At 41.1% G+C, this 27,632-nt stretch overlaps 3 protein-coding genes across 6 annotated transcripts; 1 reads left to right on the top strand and 2 right to left on the bottom strand.

The window, feature by feature from the left end:
• Positions 1-499: 499 nt before the first annotated feature.
• Positions 500-7,811, bottom strand: stxbp2 (syntaxin binding protein 2). Its single transcript, XM_077735178.1, has 19 exons — positions 7,678-7,811; positions 7,118-7,167; positions 6,954-7,035; positions 6,799-6,875; positions 6,658-6,733; positions 6,484-6,587; positions 6,235-6,386; positions 6,078-6,162; positions 4,885-5,015; positions 4,711-4,818; positions 4,563-4,620; positions 4,408-4,473; positions 4,070-4,150; positions 3,004-3,145; positions 2,811-2,917; positions 2,182-2,280; positions 2,013-2,098; positions 1,446-1,603; positions 500-915 (listed from the first exon to the last, which is right to left on the bottom strand). Exons 1-19 carry the CDS (start codon positions 7,712-7,714, stop codon positions 803-805), a joined length of 1,812 nt encoding a protein of 603 aa, XP_077591304.1. The 5' UTR covers positions 7,715-7,811; the 3' UTR covers positions 500-802.
• A 143-nt stretch (positions 7,812-7,954) lies between these two features.
• Positions 7,955-25,456, bottom strand: brd4 (bromodomain containing 4). Of its 4 annotated transcripts, none has more exons than XM_077735173.1 (19): positions 25,370-25,424; positions 21,379-21,445; positions 18,806-19,232; positions 17,728-17,865; positions 17,524-17,659; positions 17,085-17,446; positions 16,116-16,502; positions 15,905-16,033; positions 14,694-14,930; positions 14,393-14,622; positions 13,449-13,780; positions 13,291-13,386; positions 12,208-12,666; positions 11,048-11,796; positions 10,639-10,789; positions 10,452-10,579; positions 9,965-10,170; positions 9,620-9,893; positions 7,955-9,551 (listed from the first exon to the last, which is right to left on the bottom strand). In XM_077735173.1, the coding sequence occupies exons 1-19, from the start codon at positions 25,419-25,421 to the stop codon at positions 9,483-9,485; spliced, it is 4,629 nt and encodes a 1,542-aa protein (XP_077591299.1). In that variant the 5' UTR covers positions 25,422-25,424; the 3' UTR covers positions 7,955-9,482. The 4 variants fall into 4 exon arrangements, with proteins under 4 accessions (XP_077591299.1, XP_077591303.1, XP_077591302.1 ...); XM_077735177.1 differs by lacking the exon at positions 25,370-25,424 and adding an exon at positions 23,162-23,760; XM_077735176.1 differs by lacking the exon at positions 21,379-21,445 and having other exon boundaries at positions 25,370-25,456.
• A 513-nt stretch (positions 25,457-25,969) lies between these two features.
• pet100 (PET100 cytochrome c oxidase chaperone) lies at positions 25,970-26,977 on the top strand. The gene is made up of 4 exons (XM_077735185.1): positions 25,970-26,109; positions 26,187-26,273; positions 26,348-26,380; positions 26,494-26,977. Exons 1-4 carry the CDS (start codon positions 26,083-26,085, stop codon positions 26,581-26,583), a joined length of 237 nt encoding a protein of 78 aa, XP_077591311.1. The 5' UTR covers positions 25,970-26,082; the 3' UTR covers positions 26,584-26,977.
• Positions 26,978-27,632: the final 655 nt, after the last annotated feature.

Here is a 27,632-nt window from a genome sequence, read left to right as displayed (position 1 = left end):
CTGTGGAAACTCGTATCATTTTAACATATCCTGTTATTTATGATTATATATATATTATTTAGATAATTTAAAAAAATATAACTAAACAGGAGTAGGAGTAACTCATTGGTAATGAATACAAATTATTTTAAAATATTAAAACAAGTATAAACATCCATTTATAAGAACCATGAGAGAATTTTATATATACACAAAAATACATATACAGGAATTATTAATAATTTGAGGTGGACTCACCCTCACAACATGCCGCTCCTCTTCTTAAAAATTCCTCAACGCCGTCCGGAATCCTCATCAAATAGTTGCGTGTAATAGTTGCTTGGCCTACCCGCCACGCCTCAAACCAAAAGCTTTTAAAAGAGAGTTAAGTGCCGAGTATTAACCCGTAGCTATTAGAAGCGTGGCCCGTGGACTCTTAATGTCTATAATCCTCAATAAAAAAATAATCCCATGCGTGGGTGGTCACATTGAGAGAAACTGACGACCAAGAGAGCGCATGTAAAGTCAATATTCCTTCATTTATTCCTTCTTTTATACACGCGAAAAAGTAACAAACCAGCGCATTCCGGCAGTAGAATCAAGTTATGTGCAAAATCATCAGGGACAGAAAGAAAAAAAGGGTCAGGGGGGTTCATTAAAAAGGTTCTTACTGGTAATATCATTAAGTTAGGATTAGGTGAGTATCTGTTTTTAAATACTTGCCTTTTCAATTAGATGAGAAAAGTCTAATTTCCGAGATATTGATATGAACAAGAGTCTAAATAGGAAAAATGTTGGTATTTCACTTGGAATAAGGGCTTCATTACAGCCGCCCGTTGTTGGGGTCCGAATTATCTTCGCTAATAGGGTTAGGAACCTGGTCCAGACTCTTGAGGTTGTCCAGGAAGCTGGTTGGAGTCAAGATGTGGGAGGAGCCTGTCCACAAAATATATCGTTAGGCTCGTAGGATAACGTTTTATATGATTTGCTTTGTCGTTTGGGGAAATATGACTCAATATGGCATCTTTTCTAATGAAGACAGTTTCTTAAAATAATACTTTTGAGACTACTGTCTAACACTAGGCTTTGTAAATATAGTACAGTACTCTATGTGCATGAGTATAAGTTTCAGCACAAAATGTTATATTGCCAAGTCTATATTATCATAAGTCTAAAAAAATTAGCGTTCCTAAATATTCTGGGCAACTGTCATATACATAAAAATCATCTTTTGGTCTGTCCCTTAAAGACATTTTTTTCAGTTTTTTTGGCCAATCTGACAACCATTTTTTGGCATTAGAATGTGCCATATTTTAGAATTTTAGAATCTACCGTGACTTTTCATACTACTTTTTTATGTTTTTACTGGGAAAACATTACTTTGTGGAGTAGCACCATCAATTTTGTTATACGCAGTTGTGTATAATAACAATAAAGGTTTTTGATTTGATAGGAACGTTGCTTACCAATCAGAACTTCCCATTTGCCGGCATTGGCTCGGGTGACTTCATAGGCCGATCGCATCTCCGAGTGGGTGAGCCCGCCGATGACAAAAATAATGAGCCTGGGTCCCGTGTGGTACTCTGTGGGCGGTCTGTTGTTGTGCCACTGGCCCAGACGTGCACTACAGGTCACAAACAAAAACAAATGTCCACTTGTGTACTTACATAAACGTGAGGTCAGAAGGTTAGAGTCCTTTTAATGACTACTCAGATTGGCTTTTCTGCACTTTGCTGACCAGGAAAGGCGGACATGGTGCATTACGCAGATTATCCCGGATGGGAATTAATGTATTCAAGGCAAAACTGCCCTTTTAAAATGCTCCACTTCCTCTTTTTTTACCAGGAAAGAGTGCCGACTGGATTGAATTTACGGGGAAAAAAGCTTTTATCTGAACAAAATAATCTGTCTGTGACCCACCGTTTAAATTTGCTTTACAATAGAGGGTTTTTTTTCTGTTATTAAATTGTATAAATGCGCTAAAAATGATTTTTGAATTCTAATTATAGTTGGCGACCAGTCAAATGACCTACCTGACCGCCGTGTGAGTGGTGCTAATGGGGGCGGGGTCAGAGATAAAAGGCCACTGGCGTTTGTCCAGCTTGTCGTCGATGGCGTTCTGGAAGAGAATGATGACATCATCATTCAGCGCCACTGACAGCCATCATTGTCAATAACGAGTTGGTCCTGGTTGTCACGTACCTCCATGACGTCTTTGAGGATGGGCGTCCATCTGGAAAGTTGATACGTGCTTTCTGTGCGCTGCTTGCGATCGGGTAGAGTTGTACTGGAGTTGGCGCCCTGAAAAACAAAAAAGTATGGCAGAAATAAGTCATTTTTTAAGTGGAAAAATGCACCTAAAATATAGTAATTTCAGAAAGTGACCCTTTGACCCCTTAAATCAAACTGCTAAATAACTGACCTTTTAAACACTGAAACTTCAATTGCCAGACGAACAAGATTAAAAAATATATACATTAATAATAAATGAATCATTTTTCTCCAGGAAAAAAATAATCTCCCTGCTCAAATTTCATGTATAAAAAATGACATGTTGCCATACAGCATCAATATGGCCTAGACAACTACTCATGTAACTACTTATTACTTTATTCCTTATTAATTGATTAGTTATTTGTCAGTTTGTTGTTGTTCTTTGTGTACTTGGTGAAGCATTTTGCTGTGTCTGTATTCTCACTCTCTTGCTACTGTGACAATGACATTTCCCGAATACGGGATGAATAAAGTTATCTAATCAAATCAAATCTCATTATACTCATAATGACGATAACAGCATTGAGTTCATTTCATTTAAAAAAAAATAGAAGTACCCCTGTAATGATGTTACAGCCCAGGTTCTGGAGGTTGGTGATAATGTTCCTGTCGGCCGTCACGTTGCCATGTTGGATGAGTTTATCCAGGTTTTCCTCCCCGATACCTGCAAAACAACCACACACACACACTCGGATGAATAAATAAATCCAACGTGATGATTATTATTATTCAAGAGGAAGAAAAGGATACCTTTTTTCTTGTGAAATATAAAGAGCAAGATGATGCGAATCTTATTGTAGGCCGAAACTTGACTATCCAGTAGGATGGGAACGATGCTTTTCATGGCATCTTTTAGAGGCTCACCCTCAGCATTTGTTCCCATCACCAAATCCTATCAAGGAAAAAACAAAAAGTGACTGGTACATTTTAATTATTATTTTTTAATTCAGCACCAGGTCAGAAAATAACCTGGAAATTTTCAAGTGAGATTTCAACCCTCAATCTCATCCTCGATAAATCCTCCCTGTAGATGTGCTAAAGGGGAAGGATTTTAACATTAGCAAGTCATTAAAATGTGACTAAGCGTCCCGACACTCTGTCCCCGTGCACGCGGGGGGTGTTGATGCCCCGCCACGAGCTCCTTATACAATAATATGAGCGCTATTTTCCATTAAACACCACAAAGCTTGCCAGGGGCCTTTCGACGTCAACGCTAACGGCGCTATAAATAAACTAGGGGGTCATACAGAGGTCACTCAGTGTACTGAAAGAGATAGACAGAGAAATACAGACACTTAGTTTTGATAACTAAGCGAATACACGTTGTATTTGACGGCTTGTTTTACTGCATGGAGGGATCAAGTGTCCATTATCCGGTGACTATTTATAATGTCAACTACAGATGCACTCAGTGAGCAGATGTGGAAAAACATGACCTCAACAAATGGGAGCGCAGGTCGCAGGTGTTCAACTTAGGACCCGGGGGCCAAATTTGGTCCACCAAATCATTTTGTGTGGCCCACGAAAGTAAAAAATGTGGATGTTTTGGGATTTAAATTTAAAAAAATTTAATATTTACACAAACCTCAATTTTAAGAAAATTAAATACTATTAGTAATCAAAATGGCATCATTTATTATATTTTTTTTAGAAATTATATAGTATGAGTAATCAAAATGGCATCATTTATTATTATTATTAAGAAAATTAGTTACCATTAGTAATCAGAATGGCATCTATTATTATTAACCAAAAAAAAAAAAAATATATATATATAGTAGTTCTACATTAAGAAGGTGGCGATGCATTCACTGACCTGTTCCACTTCACAGAGCTTATCGAGAGAGCTCTTGAACCTCTTCATGCAAGCATCGGCCAAATGCAAGTGGGTGGAGTACTATAGAAAAAAAACAAGAGGTTTTTTAGTCCACATTTATTGGACGTCCAATCCATTTTGATTGGGAGAGACTATCTTTTTTTAATTATTATAAATCTTATTCTACCAACTACCATAACACATACTCTGAAAATACTGAATAGATGTCATATCTGGGCTGATTACTACATGATGGGGTTCTCCCAGTGTTTTAGAAGCCTGGTGGGCCGCCAGGTTGTTTCTAAGCAAAACCCTGAAACATGATTGAATTATCTTACCATGCTTAACTCTTTCTGATACTGTGGCATCTTTTTTAACATCTGGGACAAATCTTTGATGTTGGCCTGATGAATAAAAGACACATTAACACAAAATGGCATCACTCAAAAAACAAAAAAAAGTGAATTTAAAGGAAGGAAACAATTATATCTACATTATCGGTGCACATCCTCTTGCTCTCACAAAAAGTGTTAAGCAACTCCGTCACTTTTCTACATCAACAAAGAACAAAATTAGCCTCATATGAGGATTTTTTAACATGTTTTGATGACCATCGAGTTGATGGATTCCGCAAAACTCACGTTGAGACATCGGCGATGTGGAGATGTCGAAGTTGAACCCACAACTCGTCGTCTTCGTCCAGCAACACTTGTCTGTCTTTGGAATCACCGATGCCGGTTGTCTGATAACTGAAAAAAAAAAGTTTTATATCTAGAAAAATCTAACCAGAATTTCCAAAATGGCGGTGTAGTCACCTGTAAATATCCTTTTGGATATCGAGCAAATCATAGGCCATGGCTTGGAGGGTCAACTCGTGGAGGAGTGGCGAGATGGGATCGAACCCGCGGTCCACAATGAGGAGTTGGGAACGCCCTTTGTTCACACCCTGGAAACAATGTCCAAAATTTAACAATATTCCTTTAATAAAAGTTCAATTCCACCATGCACTTTTGCATCTTAAAGCTAAATTGGAAACTGATGCAATAATTTTAGCAGAAAAACATGTGAATATAGTGTCCAAAATAGGTCTTGCGGTCAATATCATTAAATTTGGCCCGCAAACGACACTTAATTCAGAAAGTAAAATTAAATGAGTACATTTTAAAAAGTTTTTGACCCAATTGCAATATAAAAATTGGAGTAACGTCGCCATCTTTGTGTTGTTACTCATCTCAAGCGATGAAACAGCGAAGCAATAAACACAGAAATGTAATACATGCCTGATAAGCCTCATCCCGGAGCAAGGATAGGGAAGCTAAGAAAGAGAATACAGAAGAGAAAACAAAAAAGAAAGCAGCGGTGAAGAAAAGAAACCAAAAAGGAAGACACCAATCAACCTGTAGAAGTGGGAAATTATACAATGGCTTTATACACCATATTTTCTCACATATAAGCCACCTTTGCGTATAAACTATGCTTAAAATTGCCTTAAAAATCATTCAATTTTTACAATTTCTCTCATATAAGCCACCCCAATTCATAATTTCCACCTCCATATTGATGGTTTTAATAAGGTGTACAAATGTGTTACTTTGCATGGAAAAATATTAATGCCAGATATGTTTTTTTTTCATAAAGTTAATTCATAAACATCAAAATACATTTTGTTAACCGTCCTATCCGTTTATCCTTTCTCTATTTTGAAATAAATCACAATATCAACCTTATTTTGTTATTCATTATGACGATTCCTCTTTATCACTTTGCAGTTTTGTGCATGTAAAGTCTAATTTATGCACATATAAGCCGTACCCTCGATTGAGTCATCATTTTTTTAATGACAAATACGGCAAACGTGCGAGAAAATATGGTAGTCTCATATGGGATAAATAGATAAAGTAGAAAAAAAGGAGATGATAATATAATGTTCTAAACACCAACACACAGAAAAGCAGCAATAGTAGTATCAGTAGTAGTAATAGTAGTAGTAATAATAGTGCACTAGAACCTCTCCCATGCTTGGGTTGTCGGCTTTATGGGCGTTTAGGCGCTGGTAGACTTCTTCGGCCAGTTTGGCGTTCCTTTCCGAGCCACTATAAAGACAAGAGTGGGATTTTGTTAGTGTTAAAATCGGGGTGCCGTGGAAGTAGCAGAACGAGGCGTACTGGCGATATCGGACGGCAGGGTATTCTTTCAGCGTGTCGCATAAAGTGGCGATCTGCTCGGCCATGTTTTCCATCATTTTGGCCCGTAATTCTTGGTTGCTTTTAGGGCTGTAGAAGGCGTGGAAAGACGATTCGTGGTCCAGAGAGAATACCTAAGGGGGTGGAGAGGAACAAAATGACATTAAAACTTTTTAAAAAGTCATTATCAAGTGTTCAAATTGTAAATAATAAAAAAAAAAAATGTCCTACCTGTGATTCGTATGGCAAGAAAGCCACATTAATCTCTTTTAACGTCTTTGCAGCCTTAGAGACACGCGCCCTTGCGATTTCATTGAAAAGATGATCAGGGCAAGCTAGTAAATAAAAAATAAATAAATAAAAAATGACATTCTGAACATTTTGATAGTTTTATCGTTCACTTACTGTCAGTGAAGAAGATATGGGCTGCTTTGTAGGTAAAAGCCGTGTCCTTAAAGTCTTTAATGAGCGCCCGAACGGACTACAAAATAAAAAAAAAAGATGTAAGTTTCCAATTTTATGATTAAAATAAATGTAGTGACGGACCTTTTCGACTGGGGAGATCAAATAGATGGCCTCCAGGCAAGAAATAGGTTCTCTGTTTTTATTGAGGTCCTCCACAACTGAAAATAATAGAAAAATGCATAACATTATTATGTATAAAATGACTGCGGTTATATAAATAGTTTGTGCATACTTACTGGTGACCCCTTCTGCTAAAATATCTGACATTTTGCAACAAGATGATAAAATGCGCATCCCCATGTGGTCCACGATGAGAACCTGAAAATGGATGCACATTTGTAAACAGCGTAAAACAAAAAAATTAAGTTCTCAAAAATGAAAAAAATAGTAAAATGTTTACTTTCCAATCGCCATCCTTCTTTACGCTCTTGATGACGCCATTCAGGATTTCTGTACAGGCAAACAAATCTGATATTTTAACTCAAATTATAGATCCAAACACCCATCTATTTGTAATCATTAGGGTGCGGTGTTGCGAAATTACTTTTTAAGAGTTATTAATTAGTAAGAAAAGTTTTGATCTTTTTGTTTTGACTTGTTATTAATAGAAAACACCCTCGTTTAACTTCCTCATTACATAAGCTAACTGCTATCAGCATTCAACTTCCTCGTAGTTTTACCTTTATTTTACACATGTAACGAGTTGAAATAAAGTTGAACATTTTTAATGGCATGAAATCAGGTTTTCCCGATCTCTGTTAATTACGATGATTGATAATTACGGTGATTTTATTCAAATTTGAATTGTTTGTTAGTGCTTCTAGCCCGGAAACCGCATCGAGGAAGCAACTTTTCGAGATCTAATTCACTTTAAAGACTCGTCCGATCTTCTAAGAATATAAACAACTCTAGTATTACCGTTAATGTAAAAGCATTAAAATTGTTAAACATAATACTTACTTTCGCCAACGATTGTTTTAAGGCCAATCGGTGCCATCTTAACAGCAGTCGGGTGACTTATCAGTCACTTCCTTGTTGTTAAATATCGCTTGCATGGTCGTCATGAACATTCCGTGGGAAACAGCGCCCTCCAAAGCCTATTACCTGCATTACATGTTTGCAAATGACAACCGCTTAAAGTGATACGGTCAATTTCTGTAAACAAATAAAATAATTTAAATATACATGGTTTAAAGAATAATTTTCAGAAAATATTTACATGTGGCAACATCCCAGCTTTGCACAAACATGAGGGGACTGATTTATTTCTTTTTTTTATTGTTTTCTATAAAAGAGATGAGTTTTTTTCAGTGATCAGTACAGACTGAATCAAGAGATCTGGACAGACCACTTACATCATATCAAACAATAAATCGTCCCATCGGAAAATAAACGTGTGTAACAAAATAAAATACCTGAATAAAGCAAACTCGTGGGCCGAGCCAGCACATTCTCTCCTTCGAACAAATGGCACGACCGAGAGCGGAAAACAAAACAAGGATGCCTTCATTCGAATTAGTAAAAAGGTGACTTAAGCACAAAAAAAAAAAAAAAAAAAAGTTCTTCTGAAGTTGTTTATTGTCTTCAATAGAACGCAAATATCTTAAAAAAATAAAAACAAACACATTCGAACGTCCTCAATCACACGTGAGCAGAAACCAAAGCTAAATGTGTCGACATTTAAGACAAAAAAACGGAAAAAAATAGTTTGGAAGTCCAGCTAAAAGCACATTTAAAAAGCCCCGACGTCGGGTCTGATATAAAACGCTCCTGTTTTTTCTCTTGTTGTTTTTTTTTCTTTTCTTTTATACACAAACGCATTCAAAAAAAAAAACAACAATCACCCCAAATGGTCAAAAAAATTAGACTCCGCCCCCTTGACGGAGTGTAAAAAAATCGACCAAAAGAAGAATTGCCGTACAATAATAATAATATTAATAATACAGGCACTGGAGAAAAAGAAAAAAAAACACCAGATGAGACGACTAAAAATGAACTTTGAATTTGATTTTTTGTAAAAAGTTGATAGCAAACCGTTAGCAGAGCGCGACTGCCAAAATAAAGTTTTTGTTCTGTAGTGATGAATAAAATGAACCGAAGTTTTCGGAAAGTGAACCACTGCATCCTGTCAGGGATTGAAAAAAAAAAAAAACATTGTTATTTTTTAAATACTTGCTGGAGCGATCATAATGCATATATTTCATTTTTTTTAAATCTTACCTACTTATGACATGATGGAGGACAGAATGTTAAAAACTGGTTTGGCATAGATTGGCGGGGTACTTACGGATATGAGGAGTGTGTTTTGGAGAAATTAATGTTATGGTAAGATAAGAAAATACTTTTTTTTTTTTACAGTAGATGGGGTGACTGTTTTTGTCTTAAAGAGGGATATGTTAAAAGGCAAAAAGTGTACCTTCTCATATGAGAAATAGACGTGTTTTACAGTGTGAAATATACCCCGACAGGCCGTTTTTTTTGTCTTCACATACGGACAGATGAACATAAAAAAAAAAGTGTCGGTCTTGCTTTTCAGTTCCAGAAAGAACCGCACTCTCGAGTTTTGTCAGTAAATAATCAGAGCTTGGAGTTCAAATTATTGTCGTAGTTATTCCGTCGCTTGTCGGGATGAAGGAGACGAAAAAAAAAAAGAAAAAAAAAAGGCAGAGTGCCGACGTGAAAAAAAATCGTTTTCCGTCTTTTTGTTTGAGTTTTTTTGCAGCCTGTCCCCGCCCCATTTTCAAGTTGTCATTTTTCTTGCCTCCTCAAAAGATGTTTTCCTCAAAGATCGCCATTAATTCACTTTGGAAATTCATGTCAATCGTCGCTGCCATCTGTGGGACACAAAAGGTATTGCACTTTTGTTGTTGTTAAAACGAGCATTGATGTCCAATTTTCTTACCGCTTCTCGCCGTCTTCGCTCTTGCTCTCGCCGTCGCGCCATATCCCGTTGCTGGTCCAGCGGACTCTGCACGGCGACGGGCTGAGGCGGCGTGGGGGGCTGCGGCGGGGGCGGCTGAGGCTGCGGAGGCGGGGTCTGGACGGCGGCCGGTTGAGGTTCGGGCTGCGGCGCTTGTACGTGCTGCTGCGTGGGCGCCGGCGCCGCTTCTACACGCCGGCGCGGCTCCTCATGCGACCTCCTGCTCGTCTCGATGACATCGTCGTCGTCACGGTTTCTGGGGGGAAAGAAATCGCCATTTAAAGGAAAAATCTCTCTATATATATATCATAATAAGTATTGACTTACCGATGTTTGTCCTGCTCCCGTCTAACGCGGTCTTTCTCGGCCTGCTCGGCCTGCGCCTTGAGCGCCTTCTCGCGCTCCTCTTTTTCGCGGGCGGCCCGGCGGAATTGCTCGAAGCTGTCGCTGGACGACTTGAGGGCCGACATGGGCGTCGACGTAGATTTCTGGGCCAGGCTAGCCCACGAGCCCATGTTCTTCAGTTTCACATCCTGGAAACACAAGGACACATTTATACACATTTGTACTACAATTGTAGTCCCCCAAAAAGTATAGATTAAATATAAAAAATGGCGAGAGAACTCCAAACATTAATTTTCCTATTGTACACGACAAAGAAAAACAAAACTACTGGCTTTATTATTTTTCTTCTGAAATGACAAATGTGTCCACTAGAGGGTGCATAAGAACCAGTAACAAAAATCATCATCCAAACAGTAAACGTAATAGCTAATATATTCTATATTCTATTTGTACTCATGAACAAAGTTACCTTTTTGGGTGCAGCGGGTGCCTTGGACTCCTGCTTGAACTTTTCCTTGTCCTGCAGGGTGGGCGGCGGGGGTCCGCTGGGCTCAGAGGAGCGGATGACGGGCCGAGAGCTGTCCATGGACTTCACATCTGACAAAGACCGCCGTTAAATAAATGCACAAAGGAAGAGCGTGAAGAAGAAGCCTTACTCTGTTGGCCGAGGTTGGGTGGAACGGGCTTGTTGTCGGGATGCTTGTGGTGATCGGGCCGGGCGGCGGGGTGGAACGGCTCTCCTCTCATGGCGGGCGAAGGAGGAAGTTTCTCCTCTTTGAGGACTCCTTGGTTGCCAGGTGCCCTTTGCTGTATTTACGGAAAAAAGAAAAAAAAACATTTTTTTAGCTGTGGTGTGTGAATATGAAAAAGAATTTAAAAATGTCAAGGTAGTTAAAAATGGTCAATATTTTGGTCCCATACGAACGTAAATGTGAATTAGTTCTATAATATGTTGACATGGAAAGGATTAAGATGGAAACTTTTAGTAAGAACTTCTGCTCCAATGATTTTAAGGAAAAAGAAATGTTGAACCTGCTGGTGTAATGACAACAAATGGCCACTGACCTTTTTCGGCTGCATATGATGTGGCGGAGACTGATGGGACACGGGCGGGTACTGAGGAAGTTGTGGGGAATGCATCATGAGAGGAGATGGGTTATCCCTCATGTGACCCGCCATGAAGAGTTCCGGCTTGGGCGGCCTTGGTGGGGAGAGCCTCTCCGGGGCCTGGAGGATCTGTTGCGCCTTGCTGATGGGAACGCCCACCTTGTGAGAGGGCGGAGCTATCGGCGCCGACACCTGCTGATGGTAGCCCGGCGGGAGCGACTGCTGGGATGGAGGATGGCGGCTCATCTGCTGGGGGAGGGCAACCGGGGCTTGAGACTGAATCGGGAGCTGAGGGGCCTGGGACGAGAGGGCGGCGGCTTGATTCTGGGATGCCGGGGCTTGCCGGACGGCCTGTTGCTGGAACTGCTGCAGGTACAATTGCACTTGGTTGAGCGGCGGTGGTAGCGGTGGGGGCGGTGCTATCGCCGTGGATGCCGCCTCGTCGTCGTCCTCCAGCAGCGCCTGCGGGGGCTGGGAAGACAGCAGGCCCTGGGGCGTCAGGGTGGGAGGGGAAAGGGGTCTCTGGTGTAAAGGTTGGGGAGGGTGGAGGATTTGTGGGGGGAGTTGGTGAGGCGCCGCCGGTTGGTGCTGCTGTTGCTGCGTTGGATGCTGTTGCAGTGCTTGGGGCTGCTGGGGGAGTTTGGGGTGAAGAGGCGCCGCCTTGTGGCTGGGGCGAGATGGTTGCTGAGGCATGGAGCTGTGTAAGGCTAAATGGGGGAAAAACAAAGACAGGCACGTTTTAGTCAATTACAGTCAAATTGGGCCAATCAATGGCAAATAAAGAGTTTGTATTTACAAAAATATGTTAAGCTTTTAACTAGAAAGTGATTTTTCCATTCATTTGAGTCATACTTGAATCATATTTAACAATGTTTTCTTCTTATGATAATTACAGGGTTTCCTAGGGTGAATTATAAGCCCGGTGGGTTGCCAGGTTGAAGCTCAGTGTGATGCAGTTGTCTTCTACTTTACATATGTTATTTTTCTTCCATTAATAAATAAAGGTGTACGTGAATAAAATACTCTTTCAGACTTAAATAAATTTTCAATGAACAGTTTTTTTTGACAAAAAACTCTAAATGTGAATTTTTACAAAAAAGTTTCTACCAAAATCTTACCTGGAGAGGGGATAATCGGATGTTGATTGAGGAAAGGATGCGTCTCAGGGGACAGGGGCCCGGGTGGGTTAACACCCAGCTGAGGTGGCGGCGGGGGCGACGTGGAGTTGCCCGCGTGGTGGTGATGGTGGTGTTGTTGGTGTTGTTGGTGTTGATGGTGGGAAAGATGCATGAGAGGCTGTCCGAAGGAGGGCAAAGACTCAAAGCTGTTCTCCAGCATGTGCGAAGACTCCAGGGCGGCCACTGGAGGGGCCATGTAGTCCACGGGGGGCGCCTGTTGATGATGAGGATGCTGCTGCTGCTGCTGATGATGATGATGATGCTGCTTCATCGGAGGTGGAAATGCAGCCGCCGCGTGGGGGTGAAGCGTGGCCTGGGATGGGGCGCCTTGGACATGAGGGTGCGTCTTTTTGCCCTCTTTTGTTGATTGGAGCTTCTTCTTTTGGGGTTTTACCAGCCCTGAAACAAAGTTGCAATAAGATATATATAGAAAGAGATTTTTTACATTAATCACATGGTCACTTTCACATGTTAGGAGATTATCTATTCTAACCGCTTTTTTCCACAAATTAGCTTTGGCTGCCAATAAATGACATGCTATGCTAATCGTGTTGATTTTATGAGCCATGAGATGACATGGTGGATTTTTTTTAATCAATAGAATGGTATTTTTTTTAGTGAAATGTTTTTTTTTTGGTAATTTATAGTTGTGCCAAAAGTAAATAAAAGGCAATCGAAAATAGAGAAGAAATGAAAATTGATTCTTTCGAATTTCAGTTTAATAGTAAATAAATGGCTAAAAATTCAAATAGTCCAAATAGTTTATTATGATGACTTGAAATATTTTCAGTTTGACTAACTTATTATTTTTGACCTACTTTCTTTAATAACATCCCTTTTACATACCATTATCATTTATGATTAATAATCGAAACCAAAACATTGTGTTTTCCCATTCAAAACGAATCAGACGTACACCAAAAGAACCATCCAATGCCAACCTTCCCACTTAAATTAAGTTCGGCATCTATGACTCCAAAATAAGCTGTGCAAAAAAGGCTATTTTGACCAAAATGGACTAACCTGGAACTTCAATTTCGCTATCCGAAGAGGACCCGCTACTTTCCGACGTGGACTCGATCTTTTTACTGGAAACCACCGCCTCCGTGGCCTTCTCCACTGCAAAAACAACCAACATGAGCGGTCGCCGACAAGACGCCGTAACATCCCGAGACTCCTACCTTTCTTCTTCTTGCGAAGGCACGTGGACACGTATCGCTCCAGTTCTCGCAACGTAGAAGGTTTAAGCGTCTCAAAGTCGATTTCGATCTCATCCGGGTTGGAGTTTTTCAACGAGGGTTCCCTGGATTGAATGATGTGGACTACACGGCCCAGTTTGTCGCCGGGTAGTTTGTTGATATCCAGGCTCAGCTGTCGCTTCTCTTCGTACGTCATTGGCTTGCACTTCTCCGACGAAGCCGTCGCCGACGCCATCGCCGACGGGGCGTCCTCCTCCGGGATGAGGACGGGCGGCAGGATTGGCGGTTGGCTGCTTTTCGTCGCCTCTTTTTTACTAAGAAAACAAAATTGAAGTGAAAAGTTAAATTTTCCCCAAAATAGACAGGGCGCCTTATAATCCAGTGTGCTTTATATATGGAAAAAAATTAAAATATGTCATTCATTGACGGTGCGCCTTATAATGTGGTGCGCCTTCTATATGTGGGAAAAACAGTAGCTGTAATCAAAATTGTTTTTACACTTTTGACTAAATGTAGCTGTTTAATGCACCATATATCAAATAAACACAAATAAAATATCTAAAAATATTTGGTTAGTGACTATGATGGGATAATTTGACAAGTATAAATATTTTTTGTCAAACATGGCAGAAATGAATAGATTAGTTAGCCAAAAAAAACCTGCTGTCTATAAAATTGTAGTTTTAATGCAAAATTTTAATGTGAAATCATTAGAAATATTTTTTTTCTTCAGTAAGAAAGGGGGAGTGGCTTCAGCAAATTTCTAATATTCATAAACTTTAAAATAACAGTTTTTAAAAATAATAGCATAAAGAAAAACATCAGAGTAGTGATAAGTGAAGTCATGATAGGCCACACCCCCACAAAAAAAACGATAAAAAGCCTTGTAATGGTCTATTTATGAAGACAAGTTTAATGGAACCCACCTGGACTTCTTCTTGGGAAGAAGCTCTTTGTTGTTATTGGTACTGTTCTTGGTCCTCTTGGAAATCTGTGAAACGGGCGCCACCTCGTGGATCTCCTCCACCAGACTGGGCATTCCCACTTTCCGCTTGTGTTTGTCTTTCTTTTTCTCCTTCTTCTCCTTCTCCTTTTTCTTTGGTTTGCTGGCTTGAGGCTGCGAGAGGGCCGCCAGCTGCTCGTGGACGGCCTTCAGCTAGACCGGGACCGGGAAATCAAACCATCAAATCTGGTTTTATGAGCAGAATTCGGGTTTTCGCAACTGACCTGTTCCTGGAGCTCCGCCAAGCGCTGAGCTCGCTCCTCCTCCGAGTCGTCGGTGGACGACTCTGACTCGGAGGAGGAGTCGCTGGAGCTGTCGGAGGAGGAGGCCACGCGGGCCACGGGAGGCTGAGGTTTGACCGGGGCAGGGTGGTGGAGCGCCGGAGGGGCCGGGACCGCGGCGACCGCCGCCTTGCTCTCGGGCTCGTCGGGCATCTTGGCCAAGCGCATCTCGAATACGTCCTGGGAAAAAATAAAAATGGGGGATTTGTTATCAGAGACCGGCATCTGAACCATTTGTGGCTCGTGAGCTTTATTCAGTAAATAGCTTCTAATTTCCATAGTACTAAAAAAAAAAGATAAATAAATCTAAATAAGACAATTTGTCATGTCCTTTTACTTAAAAATAGATAATAAATATTCATAGCTGAGTTTGATTTATTTAATAAGGGACAGTACATATTAATGGAGATATTCATATTCATGTTATTGAACTTATATATGGAAATATGGTTACAATATTACTATATCATACTGTTATATATTAATATTTATTTTAATTTACTTTTCTTTAACTATTTAGTTTACTTTAACTATTTACTTTACTTTAACTATTTACTTTACTTAACCTTAACTATTTAGTTTACTCTAACTATTAACTATTTACTTTACTTTAACTATTTACTTTACTTAATCTTAACTATTTAGTTTACTCTAACTATTAACTTTACTTAACTTTAACTATTTACTTTACTTAACTTTAACTATTTACTTTACTTAACTTTAACTATTTACTTTACTTTAACTATTTACTAACCTTTAACTATTTACTTTACTTTACTTTAACTATTTACTAACCTTTAACTATTTACTTTACTTTAACTATTTACTTTACCTATTTACTTTATTTGAACTGTTTACTTTACCTTAACTATTTACTAACCTTTAACTATTTACTTTACTTTAACTATTTACTTTACCTATTTACTTTATTTGAACTGTTTACTTTACCTTAACTATTTACTTTACTTTACAAATAGAGTTACAGACTATTCACAGTCCACGGTTCCATTGTACAGTAATAGAAGAAAATAATTTACATGTGCGCAGATTTGATACCTGTGATTTGCCAAAACAAAGTTTGTGATAGACCTACAACAAAACAGCCCATTTAAACCAAAACAAAGTTTAAATAAATAAAATAAAGATGTATTTACCTGCAGTTTGCGTGCCATGCCCACCACCTCATGGTCTGGCGGGTTGTACTTATAGCAGTTAGAAAACATTAACCGCACGTCAGCTGCAAATTCTTGGGGATCCCGGTATTGCCTGCTCTCCAGTTTTGCCTAAGACAAAAAATTCAAAAAACAACTTTAGGGAACATGCCAAAACATGGTACAGCGCCACGGTGAGGCCACAAAAACCCACCTTGACGCTGCTAAGGTCCATGGGATGCTTGATGATGTCATGATAGTCGTGTAGGCCCAACGCCGCCACGTCCACGGGCTTGTAGAAGGGCCAGGCGTACGTGGCGTGTTTCTTGGACAACATCTCCCGCACCAGACTGGAACAGTACCCCAGTTGGTCCTGCGGGGGGGCGGGGCTGTGGCCGCCACTGGGCCCGCCCAGTCCCATGGCCATTGCCACTTGGTGCTGCGAGTCGGGCGCTTCCTTCTTGATGACTTTGGCCGGGCGGGCGCTCTCCCGCCGGGGCAAGGTCTTCCCGGATTTGGACTCGGCCGGCGAGGACTCGCTCAGCTGGTCGTTGGCCGTGGGGGTGGTCGTGTCTGCTTTCCTTTTCTGGCTCTTTCTTTGCTGGAATGACCAAAAAAATAAAAAGGGAAACAAAATTAGCATTGTGACAACCCGGGAATCGAACCCTCGACCTCGGAACGGCGAGGCCACTCCATGTCAAATCAATTTTATGACATGATTGTTTTTAGTGACGTTGAGAGATGTATATATCTTTTAGTCAAAATTCTTGACTGAATCCGATTAGCAAATATTAATAGTAAGTATTTCTCCAATAATTACATACCATATTTTCACGACTATAAGGCGCACTTAAAAGTCTTAAATTTTCTCCAAATTAGACAGGGCGCCTTATAATACAATATATATTTATATTTCTGGAAAAAAATTTAAATGTGTCATTCCTTGAGGATGCGCCTTTAAATGCAATGCGCCTTATATTTGTGAAAATACGGTATATATATTGGATTAACTTGACCTACTTTAGATTAAACCCCTGTTAAAAATGGTAAAAATAATAATAATAATCCTTGTCATTTATTTTCTGGAATGTTTTGTTAAATTCATATTTAGTTAAAGATGTTCATTGCTGGGATAGGCTCCAGCACCCCCCACAACTCAAATAAAAATGATGTCTCCACTCACTTTGGTCATGGCGATGGGGTTTTGCAGCATGGGGGCGGAGCTCTGGATGGACGTCGGGGGAAGGGAGGTCTGAGTTGGGGGAGGCACGGAGGTCATCATGGGAACTTGAAGAGTGCAATCCAATTGGCCCAACGAGTAGGGCGCTCCGAGCTGGCCCGCTAGCGTGGGCGGCGCCACGTGGGACGGGAGGCCCTGCATCAAAGGCTGAGGAGGTAGAGAAGGCGGGCCCTGCTGCGCCAATCCTCTGCTCTGAGGCGGCGCCGTCATCGTCGCCACCGCCGCCGATGACAGGTTCGACAGTCCTCGCGTTTGAGGCGTGGTGGACGAAGGGTCCGTGATGCCCCCCGGTTTCAAGCTGAGGCCTGGATACGACACAAGAAGAGACGTTAAATGTGGAAAAGCCGGATGGACGGCGCCGAGACTCGAAAGGGGCGCCTACCGGCGTCACGCCGACCCCGGCCCCGACCCTTCCCCGTCATGACGGCGATCTCGATTTCTTCCTGAGGCATGTCGGCGACCTTTTGGAGGAAAGCCTTCTCCAGCGCTTTGGCCATTAAGACGATATCGTCCGAAGGCTGCCACAAAGTAGCCGTCAGTTGGGATTAGCAATGAGTTAGCAAAATAGCTAACAAGTGTGTGCTACCTTATTGTACATGTAGCAGTTGGTAAACATCTTGTTGAAGTCTTGGATACATTCTTGGGCATTCCAGTAGTAGCTGTTTTCCAGCCTTTTTTTGATCGTTCCCATGTCCATTGGCGTTTTGATGATGGTGTAGTAGTCCTGAAAAAGGAATCATGATCATTTAAAAGCGGGTTGACTAATGTTTATGGAAGAAAATGTTCCGTTAGCTAACGGTCCCTTTTTTTTTTTGGCTAACGGTCCCCTTTTTACTATTATGTCGTCAATACAAGCAGACGCAAATGACAACACTTGTGTGACTAATGGCGTAAGAGGCCTTGTGACATCATGGCGGAATACTCATCAAAAGGGATTTCCTATAAGCTTAAGAGAAATGACTATTATGGGATACTTTTAAAATGGAGTGACATCGCCTCAGAAATCAGAAATAAACTTCAAATAGGTGTGTTTTTATAGTAGAGCTTTGGGATAGCATTTGCTTTATTTGTTTGTTGGGGGTTCTAAACTCAAAGGATGTCCAATCCATCCATTCATTCGGACATCCCAGTGGAAAAGGATTGGACGCTTGGCCAGTCAATAGCAGGAAGTTTAGCGAGACTTTTTACAGTAAGTTATGGATCATTTCTTATTGATTTTGAGGGACTTTCTAGGACTTTTTATATTTTTATATGACAAATTTCAGTTTTACTGGGAAGTAGCACCACACAGCTGTGTATAATGACAATTAAGGCTTTTGATGTATATTAAATTTCCTGTTTTCCTCCTTTTAAATCAATCATTGTGATTTTTTGATAAATGTTTTCTTTGTTTTTAGTTCAAAAAATCTTTTGTAAAATCTAAAAATATACTTTAAAAAAAGCTAAAATAAACATTGTTTAAAATCTATAAAAAAAAACGGAATATTCAGGGATTTTAATAGTTATTTTAATCAATTTATTGAAAAAAAATCCAAATATAATATCTAAAATGGTCTCTGGCCCACATAAAATCGAGTTGATGGCCTCTGACACCCTTACCTTAAACTAATGCATATTTAGTTTCAAAAATTCTATGACAAAAAAAAATGTCAAAAAAGACCCACCGGCAGATTGAGTTTGATGGAATCGACGGGCAAATAGAAGGGCCAGGCAAACTGGTGCTTCCACAGGGACTTGACCACCACCTTGAGCAGGTACTGCAGCTGATTGGTCTGGCGCTTGGGCCGCTCCAGGTTGATATATTCCGGGGGAGGAGGGTTGCCGGCGTGGTGGGGCGGCCCCTGGCTGCCGCCGCCAACGCCGCCGACACCGCCTCCTCCGACGCCGCCACCACCACCGCCGCCACCGCTGCTGCCCGACATCTGCGCTGAGTCCAGGCCGTCCCCCATTCTGGCGGGGGCGGGGTTGGGCATGGGCACGGGCCCCGGCGCGGGGGGAGCGCTGTTGGCGGTGCACCAGTTCAATCTTGGCCCCGGCACAGACTCCACTGACAGAGCAGCGCCGATCCCATTGCACTCGTCGCTGGACTCTCTGGGGACGAAAAAAAGACAGGACAAAACTTTAAAGACAAATCAATCAATACTTGCAGTATATACACTCGCAAGATGGCCGCCATAGCCTTGGACTGTCAGTTTTCTTTGTAGACAAGTTAAAAACAATAACTAGGTAAATCATATTTACACCAAAACAGCATTTTTTTTACGTGTCACCCAATATTTACATTTGCATGTAGCTAATTTCTGGGTTAAGATCATTAGTTGTAAGTTTTAGCGCTGGCATTAAGTTTTAGCGCTAGCATCAAGTTTTAGCAATAGCATTAAGTTTTAGCAATAGCATTTTTAGCGATATTTGTAGTTTTACAATGATGTTTAATTGCACATTTGGATAAAAATGGTCCCAAAAGCAAATTTGACTTAAGTTTTTTTTTTTTTAGGCTTTTATATAGAGTTGAAATATAATATATATGAGGAAAATAGTTAGTAATAGGCATACTAGTCATTTGCTTTTTTTTGGTAATTCTTTTTTTCCCATATCGTCCAATACAAAGAAGTCTCAATACTCAATCACGTCCTCTCTACCAGACGCGTCCAAAAATATAACCAGAGCTCAAACATTGGCTACATTGTCTGCGAGTGATCCCATTCTTGATGAGTCACCTCGTGGGAACAAGGAAACAGTTTATGTAAACACATGATGGCCGCCTTCAGCACCCCCGGAGCGTTTAAAATAAAGGGATACAAAACGTCTGGATCGTCTCGACTTGACATTCTGTCAAAGTATTTTTTTGCCCAGTTATGCAAAACCAAAGCCGAAGTGGAAGGCGGTATCTAGCTTGTCAGCGCTAATTGCATCCCTGCGATCAAAAAAAAAAAATGTGACTCATCAGACATGTTTGACAGGATGCGTATTTTCCGCACTATAATGCGCAGCAGAGTATAAAACATGCCTTTTAGAATTTGCGTTAAGTGATTGGTTATTTGTCTTTTTGTGCCCTGCGATTGGCTGGCAACCAATTGAAGGTATCCACTGGGCTCAGCTCCAGCACCCCCGCGACCCTAGTGAGGAAAGCAGTTGAGAAAATGAATGAATGAGTGAATATAAGAAGCAAATGGATTATAAAGCGCACCGGCTTTTGAGGAAATGATGTTTTAGTTGCGCTTTATAGTGCGGAAAATACAGTAAGTTAAAGCATATCAAAGTATAAGAAGTAGAAAGATTAGATGACATTTTAACACAGATATTCAAAACCCTAGAGAACATACTAGTGGTAAATCAAAACTTCAGGAAACGCCTGTAGGTGCAAAGCTATTAAAATGACAAAAGATAATTATCAAAAACAAATGTAGTCGAGCATACATTTTTTACAGTGTTGTGGGACAAGTTACTTGGAAATGAGATCAGCTGACAGACAGGGTGAGTGAGCACATTGATAAAAGTAGTGGGTGTTGCTTACATATTTTATTTGCAAGTTGTGATAAACAAACGGAAGCTGTTAGTTTAAGACGGCGCTTTAATTGCTTCCCAAACCACTGTTGGGTCGCTATGAAAAGCCGAGTATTATTACGAGGGGGATCTAAACAGGAAATGTTCTTTTATTGCCACTTAACATCTCGTTGGCTTTACACAAAATGATCGTTAACAGCCATTACAAACACAAACTGTCAAATCGGGCAGTAAACTTAGCGTTTTTTTTTTTTTAAACAAGAGTATGATGAAGCTCTAACTTGCTTGCACGCCATGTTTAAAAGAAAAATATTGGCTGGCGGGTTAGTAATGCTTGGCGAAGTCGTCCTATTGGCTGCTGGGCCCCACTTTTTGACTCAAGTCAAACATTTCAGATATGTGAAAAATCTCACTGGAAAATATTATTTTAGTAGAAAAAAATGGCAGTCTTAAAATGTCAAACCTTGTTTCACTCTGGCTTCTTCCTACAACCCAAAAACCTGCCTAGTGGATCGGCCTCACAGTTCTGGGGTCGAGGGTTCGATTCCCAGGTGGGTCTTCACTGTGTGGAGTTTGCATGTTCTTGTCGGGCTTGTGTGGGCTTTCTCCGGGTATTCCGGTGTCCTCCCACATCCCCAAAAAAATGCTAAGCTAGCTGGTTGAACTTTCTAAAATGCCCTTAGCTGTGATTGGTTGTCCTTTGTCTCCTTGTGCCCTGCGATTGGCTGCTCACCGATTCAGGGTGTATCTCGCCTCGTGCCGGTAGTTGGCCGGGATAAGCTCCAGCACCCTCTGCGACTCTTGAGGAAAAACAAGATGGCTTAGCAATATGACATGAAATAGTACTAATATTTTTCCATTAGAAAAAACTATGTTTAACATTTCTATAGTTGAAATGTGGAGATGTTTACATACAATGGCGGTGTTTTAACTGGGAGCGACGCGACACCAATCGAGCGTGGGTAAATACTAAAATTAGCGAGAGCTACTAGCGTGTTTTACATGGCCCTAAGCTCTGGAAGAACTGTTGACCTTTGACCTGGGCATATATCACCGCAGACTGCCGTGGAATGTTGAAGAGAGCGGAAGAGGCTTTAAACTAGCGGGGGTGCCGGGGTTGCGGGGGCGGACATCTCGCGCGGCAGGAAACATGGGGGGGACCGCCTAGGAAGCAAGATGTCGCCGGCTAAAGGTTCTGAATCATTAATGGACAGAAAGACTGGAATGAGGGTCACACACAGGTGAAGAAGAAGAAGAAGAATTTGAACAGTCTCAGGCCCTAAAGTAAATGTTTCAATAAATAATGACAACCTAGCTAAGGCCGACGAAAATGTACCACAACAGGTAAGTTAGGTTTGGCTAAAATTAGCGGCCTAATGCTAATTTTACGACCTAGTTTTTCAGGAAAATATTGCTACAATGCCAATGTTTTGCGTCTAGAAAATGGGCAGGGCAAACATAAAGCTATAAATATATATAAAAACATTATAAAACAGTAAAGAAAGGTGGAATTTACGAAACGTGTAATGAAACAAGCTAGCAGCTACATTTAAGGAGCTAGCAGCTATCTTTAAGGTGCTAGCAGCCACCTATAAGAAGCTAGCAGTCACCTATAAGAAGCTAGCAGCTACCTTTAAGAAGATAGCAGCTACCTTCAGGAAGCTAGCAGCTATCTATAAGAAGCTAGCAGCTATCTTTAAGAAGCTAGCAACAACCACAACAAAAAGTGTCCTTTTTTTTACAGTTTGACATAAAATCGTTGAATATTTTTAATGCTAGTCATTTTAGAACATTTCTGAGCCAAAATGGCCGACGTGCGCGTGTATGTAAACAAACAGAGTTGTTGCATAATTAGGTCAAAGAGGCGGAAGGCAGGTGAGGTCATTTGGAGGATTGGATTAGCCACAAATGATTCATCACTGGGACGTTGACGAAAGGGGGCGTAGTGACGCAATCAACATTGATAACTCAGACTATCTCGTTCATTGGAGGATAGAAACTAGAGGAAAAATGAGAAAATAAAATATATTTTAACCATGCCTTGGAATAGAGAGAAGAAAAGGAAGGAGAGGCTCTTTGACGCTTAACTTGCAGCTGGCTGCGATATGCGAGCCAAAGTCGGTGAATCACACACACACACACACACAACCCCCTTCTTCCTCTGTGGTTCCCCCTCCCCCCGGTGCCCCCTCTTTCCCACCAGGAGGTAGTTTCAGGGCTTCTGACAAAAAAATGTGGGTAACAATGTAACAATACATTCCTCAAAGCAAGACTTTTTAACAAATATCCTGGAGTGGAAAAAGTGCCGGTCCACGTCGATACGAGATAGCGCTAACGGCCACATGACAGTCCCAAGAGCGCTAACTCCAGTTGACTTCACCTCCATTTCTGGAACTCATTACGGTCATCCAAGTTGAATTCTTCCCCAACAATAACAAAAAACTACCCCCTAAAGTCTGTAGTTTAAATGGACAAGTTCCTCCGATTTCCAAACCCCCCTTCGGAGACAATTTTACCTTTTGACAGAGACAGAATGCGCAATCTTTTCCAGCAGTGCGTCCAATTTCTGGAAATCCAGCAAGTCGTTGGATTTGGCGTGCATCTTGTAATCCATTTAAATCGAGCGAGTCTGAGGAAAAGTTTCTGTCGTCATCCGGCTAGCGGGTTCAAGTCCCGGAATCCCGGCCGACATGACGGGCGGGTCCGAGCGGAGTTGGGGTGGGTGGGCTATTTTCCGGGTTGCCGGGAAGAGCCTCGGGAGCCTGCGTTAGCTGCGCCGAGCCGTCTTCTCTCTCCCCCATCCCCCTCTCAGTGGCGCCAGGGCCCAGTCGCCAAAGGCTCTCGGCTCCATTGTGTCTTCTTCGGGGGCTCCCCAACTTCCATGGAAATCGGTGGCGGCAGGCGAAGAAGGAGGGTCGGACACCAGGCTGGCCCAGACCCCGGAGAATCTTCCAGGAAGATGGCCGCTTGGATATTCTCTGTGAGTCTGTCTTTCTGTCCGGTTGCCACTGACTGACTGGCCTGGCCGGCAGTACAGCAGCGTGCAGTTTGTCAAGAGGAAAAAATGGCTCTGCTGCTTCCTCATTGAGTGGAGCCTCAGCCCAAACACGCAAGCCCCTCCCTCCCAGCCGTCCCCTGGCAGCTTGTTAGCTCCACCCCCTCTGCGTGTTTCCCCATCAAAAGCTGGAGGAGGTTTTTGCTGGTTTTCTTCTGTCGCTGCTTTTTTTTTTACTTCCCGGCAAGGCTACTGGTGGGAAAATGAATCAGAGGACCAAAACGAGAATAGAAAATATATATTTTTAAGTCTAGGTTGAAAAAAAGAGTTGGGCTGGGTTTACGGGGGTTGTAAGAAGCATGATTAAAACAATGGCTGCAATAAATTGTCTTGGTCTGCTCATTACCCGGGCAAACTGTCCACGGTCACTCATAACTGGGACAAAAATTTTGTTTCCATAGCAACTGGGGAGGAAAAAACGAACACAGCATCATAACAAAGACGTTAAAGGGGGTGATAAGGCTAAGAATAGCATCATCAGCAGTGGACAAAATGTTAAACCAGGGTTATTCTTCCAAGATAGGCAAAGATTTGCTGTGCTATGTTTTAAAATGTGCAACCATCCACTTTTTTTATCAACGTTATAAGATGAAATCAGGACTAGGTCTTAGAAATCGGGCGACTTCAACTGGAGGGCGGGAATATGTTATCGTTTTAGTTCCTATGCTAGGATTTCTTCAGATCTGACGTCAACACAACTTTAGCATGAGTTAAATTCTTTAGGACAAGTAAAACAAAACAAAAACTGTAGGTCAAATGGACTATAAATGCTCCAAAACAGGTCTAGCCACTGACTTTAAACGAATGAGTTGAACTCGTACTCTCCATAAAATGACATTGGCATTATTACATCAACGGGGCGACCATGACAAAGTCCAGGATGTGTGCAGAAATCAGATTTGCTGTTTCTAAGAATAGAGCAAGGCCACTCTGCTATGCAACGAGACCACAGTACTGTTTGCACACAAACAAACGCAGACTCAAAGCAACAGCTTTCCTTCATTACGTTCCGTAATTAAATCAACGGCTAACGAAGGACTCAATCGAGGGACGCCGATATTAGGCCACGGTGCCCGGCTTACAAGCACTTTGGGGGGACGGACGGACACAAAAGTGAAAGCCGGCTCGCTGATGTCACACAAAGGCGCCTGGGAACACAATTCCAATGGTTTCAAATGATATTCCGAACCCTCAACGGCCTCTATTTTCCTTCTCTGGTCCCTTTTTAAACAAATAACCCGAGCGTGAGTGTGCGCCATCATCACCGTGACGGCGTCACCGTCTCCCACAACACAAGAGTCGACGACCCAACTAGCCATAGCCGCCGAACACGGTGTTCTTGGACGGCGTTTTACCGGCTCCTGGAGGGCACAATAAGGGCTACATTATTTCATAAGGTTGCAGTATGTCAGACGGAGCCACCATTACAGTGCGGTTATTATGTCTTTTTTAACATTTTGTACACAAGTGCCAGCGAACGTTTGGCTAACGAGCTAGCCTAGCTAACCGGAGCAGGCCCGCAGTGCAAGTCAACGCTCACCGGCTATCATCGTCCCCCTATTTCAAGGTTTTTTTTGCGCCCCCGACACCGGGTTAGACATTTTTAGCTAGCGCAGTTAACAGACACGACACAACAGATGGAATAAAAGGTGAAAACAATGGCGTTTACCTGGGTTTATCAGGTTGCCAGGGCGCGCGGGCTCTTTCTCTCCGAGGATCATGAACACCTCTCCTTGTCGGTGACGTCACGTGGAGTTTTTTTTTCCCAGTCGGGACGTAATGAGCATGAGCGTGAGCGTTGACTATATTTTTGAGTGGATTTTTACGCATGACGTACAAGTCAAATAATATTTAAAAATATATTTGGAGGTTCCTTTGACATGGAATTTTGAGGTGCTAATTTGAAACCTGCGTTTTAAATTGTATTCGTTCAGGCGAGGCGACTAGAGATTGTTGTAAATTAAATACAGATTTAAAAATAAACTATTTAGAGTCGTGATTATTTCCAACTAACGTAACACAAAAATACATTAAATTAGAATAAAGATAAATCAGTTCCGACATGAAAGAAGCGTTACAATGAAATCGTCTGGTTCGCTGCGCCCTTTAGCGGTGAAAACGCACCTACAGTTATTATAATGTATTTCTTTCACGATTTTAAAATACATTTTACATTTCTCTAGAAGAAACCAAAACAAAGTCAGACGTGAATTGGAAAGGATGAATATGCGGTAAAAATCTTGTGCGTTATTTATTATTTTATAACTACGTTATCGTAACATGTACGTAAGCGTATGGCCTCTGTCGTGATTGGTTCTCCGGAATAACCCGGAAATAGTGTGAAGGTCTCAAGTTTAGTTCTGTCCTGAAATTCACGTCAAAATGGGCGTAAAAATAGAGCTGTTCAGAGTAAGTTAACTGCAATTTTAATCATAGTTCTGTCGTAATAGGCTATTGTTAGATGTTTTTCTTGTGTCTTGGAACAGATGATGTTGTATTTGTCCTTCCCTATTACCATGTTTTGGATCTCCAATCAAGCTGAATATTTTGAAGAATACATTGTCAAGAGAAAGGTTTGTTTACAATTATCTAATGTAAAATGTCGTTCCCTTTTTTCTATTCTGATGGAACATTTTATAATACGCAGAGGGAGATCTTCCCTGCTGACGAGGGGCTTAAAGTAAGTGTCCATATTGCTATTCATGTGTCTTTAGTATTATTTGGTATTTTTCTCTATGCTCAAAAGTATAAATGGAAAATTGAGTCATTAAAAATATTTTTTTTTATTTGCAGAGGAAAGAATTGGAGGACTTCAAGGAGCGAATGCGAGTGCGAAAGGAGAAGCAGCAACTTAAGCAAATCTCCATGGAAACCGAGAACTAAGGATGTTTTTGGGAGATGTTTTTCTAGTAAAACTGGTGGGAACGTGCCAGATGAGGACACATGGAGTGGAGAAAGACTTACAACTGGACTATGATCGGAAATAGTGTGCATACTATGTTAAGAAGGTTTATCTGGTGATGCACCAATTTGATATTATACATTGTACCCATCATGATGGTGTTATCTTGATTTTTTTTGTTTTATATGCTCACTGGCTCAATTATAGAAGTATAAAATTGTGCTGATTTTAAATTGTATTCATGAAACAATGCCATTTAGGTTTTTCAGGCATTCTTTTCGCAAGGCAGGCTTTTATTTGATATTTTTAGGGGGGTTGGTAATGTTCGACTACATCACAGCCTACTAACGCCCCTGCGCATAAGAATAAAGTTTTTTTTTAACCTGAAACTTTTCTAAATATCTGACTCAGAAATATAAAATATATGACGAACGAATCAACGTATTCATGAGGATGGAGAAGTACTTAAGGACAAGGTTAATACAAACTCCTACCGCTAGATGGCAGTGATCTCCAACCAGGATATATTGACAAACATTTTGGACGGTAGTTGTTAATACGTGGGTTACAATTTTGCTGAACATATCAACACATCATTTGTATGCATTACAAAAAAAACTATACTTATATCATCTAATAAAAAGCTAACAATTCATCCTAGGCTGATTATATATTTTAAGTCTGTAAATGAACGTATACTTACCAACATTGTGCTTCCTGAACTGCAGGGAATGTCCGCCATCTTGAAAGCTGAGTTCAGAGGTTGTGAGGCGTTCAGCTGCCACTGTAAAACTGGGAATATTCATTAACCAATGTGCTCTCAGAATATTGACATTAAACGTACAATTATTACTAAACGCTTGGATGTTTAATGTATTTAGAAATGCAGTTTGAGCATTAAGTTAAACTATTGTAAGCATAATGTAAATTGGCATATATTGGTTAAAAACACTTACTTTTCTGGATATTTTCCCCTTAAGTTTTAAATAAAACATTCCAAGTGGCTACATCCTACTTGGAAAAACTCAAT

Source organism: Stigmatopora nigra, chromosome 15 (assembly GCF_051989575.1).
Source record: "Stigmatopora nigra isolate UIUO_SnigA chromosome 15, RoL_Snig_1.1, whole genome shotgun sequence".
Classification (NCBI taxonomy): Eukaryota; Metazoa; Chordata; class Actinopteri; order Syngnathiformes; family Syngnathidae; genus Stigmatopora; species Stigmatopora nigra.
Note: the sequence above shows the minus strand (reverse complement) of the source record. Positions and strands in the feature narration are given on the sequence as shown.